This window comes from Leptinotarsa decemlineata, unplaced genomic scaffold, assembly GCF_025532065.1.
Source record: "Leptinotarsa decemlineata unplaced genomic scaffold, Ldec_3_MD MMD2_P_RNA_scaffold_9, whole genome shotgun sequence".
Lineage (NCBI taxonomy): Eukaryota > Metazoa > Arthropoda > Insecta > Coleoptera > Chrysomelidae > Leptinotarsa > Leptinotarsa decemlineata.
This window is the reverse complement of record NW_027412536.1, coordinates 11,879,009-11,885,353: the sequence shown is the minus strand read 5'-3', so window position 1 is coordinate 11,885,353 and position 6,345 is coordinate 11,879,009. Positions and strand designations below refer to the sequence as shown.

At 32.5% G+C, this 6,345-nt stretch overlaps 1 protein-coding gene across 1 annotated transcript; it reads left to right on the top strand.

Annotated features, from left to right (window-relative positions):
• Positions 1 to 559: 559 nt before the first annotated feature.
• Bx42 (Puff-specific protein Bx42) lies at positions 560 to 6,125 on the top strand. The gene is made up of 4 exons (XM_023156936.2): positions 560 to 1,496; positions 2,348 to 2,599; positions 3,365 to 3,758; positions 5,034 to 6,125. The coding sequence occupies exons 1-4, from the start codon at positions 722 to 724 to the stop codon at positions 5,218 to 5,220; spliced, it is 1,608 nt and encodes a 535-aa protein (XP_023012704.1). The 5' UTR covers positions 560 to 721; the 3' UTR covers positions 5,221 to 6,125.
• The last annotated feature ends 220 nt before the right edge of the window (positions 6,126 to 6,345 follow it).

Sequence of the window (6,345 nt, the reverse complement as noted above, 5' to 3'; positions counted from 1 at the left end):
TGAAGATGATAACCTGGTGATCGAAACACCTGTCGAGGTAATGATTTGGTGTTGGGGAAAAAACTCCAGTAATATTCAACATATTGACTTGTAATAAACACAAATTTATCCTTTCATATCTTTACTTTCTACAACCCGGGTGCTACTAATCAAAAAGTACAGGTAGTTGTAGTACTCTTTGCCACTAATACTAGGCAACATTTCGGGCGTGTATAATGCTTTGCCGTTGTCACGGAGCGAGAAGAGTGCTATTCTTCGTTTTGTTATTTGTCTTTCCGCCAATCCCAAAAATGATAATACATCTAGTCTGTTGGTTTTATGTATTTCCGTTAGTTGGGAAAATAATAGATATATTCAAGGAATAATTAGATGTTTATGGAGTAACCTGGGGTCAGACAACCTTAATATCTGCCTGAGAAATGGATGATGGTTCTCGGATGACTAGCAAATTGCTCACAAAGCAGAGCCAAACAATAAGAGGAGGAAGAAGAAGAATTCTAATGACATAACTTGTCAAATTGCTCACAAAGCAGAGTCAAAAAATAAAACTAAGAAGAAGAATTCTAATGACATATTTGCCATTTACTGTATATACTGGACAACTAGGTCTGGGGTGCACATTAGATGGGATATAGACAAACCATAATAGATTTTGTAGTGATTGTTTCCATTTTTTCATTCGAGTTTTTATTTTATTATTGAATTGACCATTTTATTGAACATGGAACTTTCAAGTATCTTGCCAGCTCCGGTCCAACCCATTTGGGACCGTGATGATGAACGTCGAAAAAAGGCTACATTGAAACCTGCTACTACTCTAGTAAGTGTTCACAGTATCGCTCCTCCTTATGGTCAAAGAAGAGGATGGGTTCCTAGGAATATCACTGACTATGGGGACGGCGGGGCTTTTCCTGAAATACATGTAGCTCAGTACCCTTTAGATATGGGTCGAAAAGCAGATTCTAGTTCGAATGCCTTGGCTGTTCAGTTGGGTGCTGACGGAAAAGTGAAATATGATGTTTTGGCTCGACAGGGTCATTCTAAAGATAAAATAGTTTACTCTAAGTTATCAGATTTACTACCAGTTGAAATGGTTTCGGAGAATGATCCTAGTTTGCAAAAGCCTGGACAAGAGGAAATTGATGAAATCACTGAACGAACAAAACAAGCTCTCATGAAGATAACAAATTCCAAAATAGCAGCAGCTATGCCTGTGAGAGCAGCCGAGAAACAAGGCCCTGCAGAATTCATAAGATATACTCCCTCCCAACAAGGTGCAGCATTCAATTCTGGAGCTAAGCAGAGAGTGATTAGACTTGTAGAGACTCAGGTTGATCCAATGGAGCCACCTCGGTTCAAAATAAATAAAAAAATTCCCAGAGGACCACCTTCCCCTCCTGCTCCTGTTTTGCACAGCCCTACTCGTAGGGTCACTGTTAAGGAACAGAAAGAGTGGAAAATACCTCCATGTATATCAAATTGGAAGAATGCCAAAGGTGAGTTTTTGTATTGTGAGGAAATTATTAATTTTAATGAATTGCACTAGTTTTTCAAATAATTTCACTAGACTTCCATATTTTTATTAGTTGATCACGAATATGAAAAATAAATGATACTACTACTACATCTGTCAAAACTGTTGAAAATCAACAATTTCTGGAAGTCACTTCTATTAATTTCACCGAAATAACTATATTTTTGGAATCAGATCTTCACTAGAGTTTATATTATAAGTACCAATTCCAAACGCATTTAACTTTAGATGAATCATTGCTGGAAAAAATATAGCAATTAATTTTTGAGACACAAATCAGGTTTCAAAAAAATCATCCTTGTGGCACGGCACTTCTACTATCAACAGAATGGAAAAAACATGTAGATGAAGGGAATTATATAGTATCATTAGTTTCAGAAAATTTACTTTGTGAAACATTTGGTACTCATAGTCTGAGATATACAAGCTGGATTTGATTACCTCGAAAACTGTCATTGTATTCATTTTTGATAAGTTGTCCATATACAATCGTGAAGATGTTCACTTTAATTTTTTTATCAGTTTTTTTGGTATATTAGGAACACACACTTTTTAAAAGATTGTCCAAAAGCAAAAATATTGAAATTTCTTCTGAAAGACTAAAAATAATATCCTTTTTCCGAACAGGATAACGTAATGACTTTTCAACTTCACAATGGATGTTAACACTTTATATTTTTTTATAGATTAGTCAATTGAATAAATCAGTAATAGATAAGAAGAATGGTAGTTATACTCATGGTATAATTAATACATATATTTTTTCGCTTCTCTATTGTTTCACTTGTTTATGAAAACAATTTATTTTTTCAGGGTATACTGTCCCATTGGACAAGAGACTAGCTGCAGATGGTAGAGGTCTGCAACAACTACATATCAATGAAAATTTTGCCAAGTTTGCAGAAGCACTTTACATAGCTGATAGAAAAGCAAGAGAAGCTGTGGAAACTCGAGCTCAGCTTGAGAAAAAACTGGCACAGAAGGAAAAAGAAGCTAAGGAGGAGCATCTTAGACAACTAGCTCAGAGAGCTAGGGATGAGAGAGCTGGAATCAAGACTGTACCAAGTATGTTTTCTTTATTTTCAAACATCTCATATTCAACCAAAGTAATTTTTTTTAACAAATGTAAACATTTTTTCCAAGTATATAGTTTTAACTTTATTCTGTTCTTTGGTTTTCATTTGAATTATTCCTCAATATTTTTCATTGATTGAGGTGCTCATAACCAGAAATTATTTGAAACTGTTGACCTACTTATGGGTAACATGGGTAACATAATGCATCCAACTTTCGACTGATAACATCTTCATATTTCACTCGATTAACACAAAATATTGATGAATTATACACATAAATCTTATTCTTATTTGTCCATAATGAATTTTATTTAAGAAGCCGTAGCTTCATCAGTTGGATTTATTTCCTAAGCAGTGAATATATAGAATTAGACATCATCAGTCAAAGATCAGAATTTCTAAAGGGGTCAGAGTTTGATGTATTATTTAATAATTATTTCTTTCCAACTAAAAGCAACATATTAATACTACTATTTTACATCTTCAACCATTTTCTTTGGGATCTTCTGGCACAGTACATCTAAAATGAAAATGTTCGGTGGTCAAGCTAAAATACATTTTATATACTATATGTGGTAATGTTTCAAATATGAAGATTCTATGGTTTTATCTCTATATTCTTTTTGGTTGTTCACCGAACATTATATATTCGAGTGTTCTTCATCAAAAAATCTAAAACAACAAATTGTAGTAATTTTTTGAAATAGGCTTTTTCACTTATTCTGATTAAAATTATTTTTTCATTTCTACGCAGACCTCTCCAAGGCAGTTGATGATGAAGAACAAGAAAGAGATATGCTTCGTCAGGATCGCCACAAGGAGCGTGCTCGGGATAGGAACCTTGCTCGTGCAGCCCCAGATAAGCGAAGTAAATTACAGCGGGAACGAGAAAGGGATATATCCGAACAGATTGCTCTTGGAATGCCAGCCAGGGGAGTAACTTCTAATGAAACACAGTTTGATCAACGGCTTTTTGGCCAAGCCCAAGGATTAGGGCAAGGTTATGCAGACGATGAAGCTTACAATGTATATGATAAACCTTGGAGAGAGGGCGGGTCTATGGCTAATCATATTTATAGACCTAATAAAAACATTGATAAGGAGATTTATGGAGGCGAAGAGCTAGAGAAGGCTATAAGGACCAATAGGTATGTTTACTTTTTTACAATTTTTTTATATAGATAAGAGTTTGAAGAAGTTTTGAATGAATACAGGTAAAGAAGGAATCTCTAATACTATGGTAAAACATATTTTTGAGCCTTGATACACTTAGATATAAATCCAGAAATAAAACCTAATAACTTATATGTGGAACTTACATTTGATAACTTGCATCCTAGGGATAAGTGTGGACATCAAACCAAGCACAACATTCATTTTCAAAGACATTCATAATTATTAATAAACAAACTGCGTTGAAAGTATTTGAACTTTTTTAATAATTATTTGAATAGTATGGTCTGAATGCAAACAGCCCTCTTCTTCGTTTTCACATCATTTCTAGCTAATACAGCAGAATCTTATTTTGCAAATTCTAACATAAAAAATTAAATAAGTGTTGTTTTCAGTTTCCTATTGAATTCTTCCACATTTGATCAGAAGATCATTATTAATTTAATGTACTGAATTATGTAGTAAATGTCCTTATTTGGGAAGCATTAATAGTGAAATATTGAATTTGTTCTAATTCAACTAGCAATGGTGACACAAAATTAAATTTTAAATCTAGATAGTAAAAGTTAAACCGAAAAGTTCACCATAGAAATTGTGTAATATAAACCATATAACTAGTCAGAGAATTGCTGTATTTATAAATTTTGCATATAAATAAAATAAATGGTTTGAATTTGTTCATATAGTTAGCTCAAATTCGAAACCTACAAAAATGTTGATGAAATATGTTTAGAAATATTTGCGGTTTTGAAACAGCTATGTATATACAAAGTTTCAATCATTTATTTAATTCAAAGACAAAATTCATAAATACAAGTTACTGACTAATTAGAGTCAACAAAAAGTTTTGCACCGGGGAAATGCACGGAACAAAACTTTATTAGAACTTTGTTAATGAGGCAAATGTGAGAGTTTGTTTCACATGGAAGTTTTGCACTTGCAGAAGTTGAAGCACTTATTTGTTCCTTTATGAACTGTGTCAACATGTTTTGCAAGGTTAAAGTAAATTATTTCTGATAGAAATGATAATTAAATTGCTCTAAATTCAATCAAGATTTGTACCAAAAGCTGTGATATTGTTAATTTCAGTCCTTGTACAGTCAGTGGAATTTCATATAAACATAATTTTCTCTATGAGGGATATAAGAGAATGAACTGTCAATCTTGTTTTCAGGATGTATTTCATTTTTCTTTTCATTAGTTATATGAGTGCAATTGGATTACTTTAGATGTATATATGTATTTTTCAGATTTGTTCCGGACAAAGAGTTTGGAGGAACAGATCGATCAGGAACTGGTCGTGCTGGACCAGTCCAATTCGAGAAGGAAGAGGATCCCTTTGGATTGGATCAGTTCTTGTCTCAAGCTAAGAGAGCCAGTAAAAGGAAGGAACCTGAGAAGAGAGATGACAGAGATAAGAGAAAGAGGCGTGATTAGACTATCCCAGTATGTGAAGATCATATATGGGCTTTTAAAGAAATTTTTTGTGGAGTCAACATTTCTTACTGTTTTTCGGGTATATAACATTTCACAATCTGAAAAATACACAAAGCTGAAACAGTAGACAATCTGTTGAAGTGTAGTAAAGGGCAAACTGATGACTTCACTCCGAAAAGTTATTGCATAATGTAAAGCACTGAAGAGTCTACTTAGTCAGTAACTTGTCCGATTCATAAGTTTTGCCTACAAATTGGAAAAATCAATTTAAAAAAATTGAATATTTATACTTAGCTTTCCGTTTTCAAAATTTGAATTTGATTTGCCTTAAATTGTAAATAACTTAAATTCTTGTGACATACCTCAAAAGAATGAAATGTCTAGAAGTCATATGCGATAGTCTACATGAGTACATGTACTGGATAATTTTTGAGAACTCAGTTGAGGTTATATACCCAAAAAAAAACAGTATCAATCATATGTAAACTTTGTTACGAATTTCTAGAAAGAAGTCCTAATGCATGAAAACATATTTGATGGTTGAATATAACCATGTTCACTTTATACAAGTTATTCAATTCTCATTCTTATAAAAATCTTTTGTTGTGACCTAATTTTCTACTAGGAAGACAAGTCATGAAATGTTTTATTTTTAAATCCTAAACCATTGAAAATGGCTTGGCTTATCTACATATTTAGGAAACATACCATTGATTTTAACAAAATCAGCACCTTTATCTTCTCATCATTTTCTTCCAAAAGTGTACACTGGTAAAATACAATTACAGTATGTATATAGCATGGACATAATACAATGAAATATAAAACTTTGAAATTGAAAGATTGATACAATGGTAGGAAAATACATATTAATACATCAGTGGTGTAAGTCTTAACATGACAAATTTTTTATTATGTAATACCCGTAAAGACATGTTGATGCGGCAAGTGAAGCTTATAATAAGAGAAGAAATTATATATTTTCATAAACTGTACCTTACGATTTGATCTTCACAAACTTTATTTTTGATATATTTGATATATTTATGTGTGATATATATGTGATATAATTTTTAAAAATGAAGTTTGTGAAGATCAAATCGTAAAGTGTAGTTTATGAAATTA

Bases quoted from the DNA above. Each gene is read 5' to 3' on its own strand.
- Bx42 (XM_023156936.2), top strand. From the start codon at position 722: ATGGAACTTTCAAGTATCTTGCCAGCTCCGGTCCAACCCATTTGGGAC. The intron at 1,497-2,347 runs GTGAGTTTTTGT...TTATTTTTTCAG, and splicing joins AAATTGGAAGAATGCCAAAG to GGTATACTGTCCCATTGGAC. The intron at 3,759-5,033 runs GTATGTTTACTT...TGTATTTTTCAG, and splicing joins AAGGCTATAAGGACCAATAG to ATTTGTTCCGGACAAAGAGT.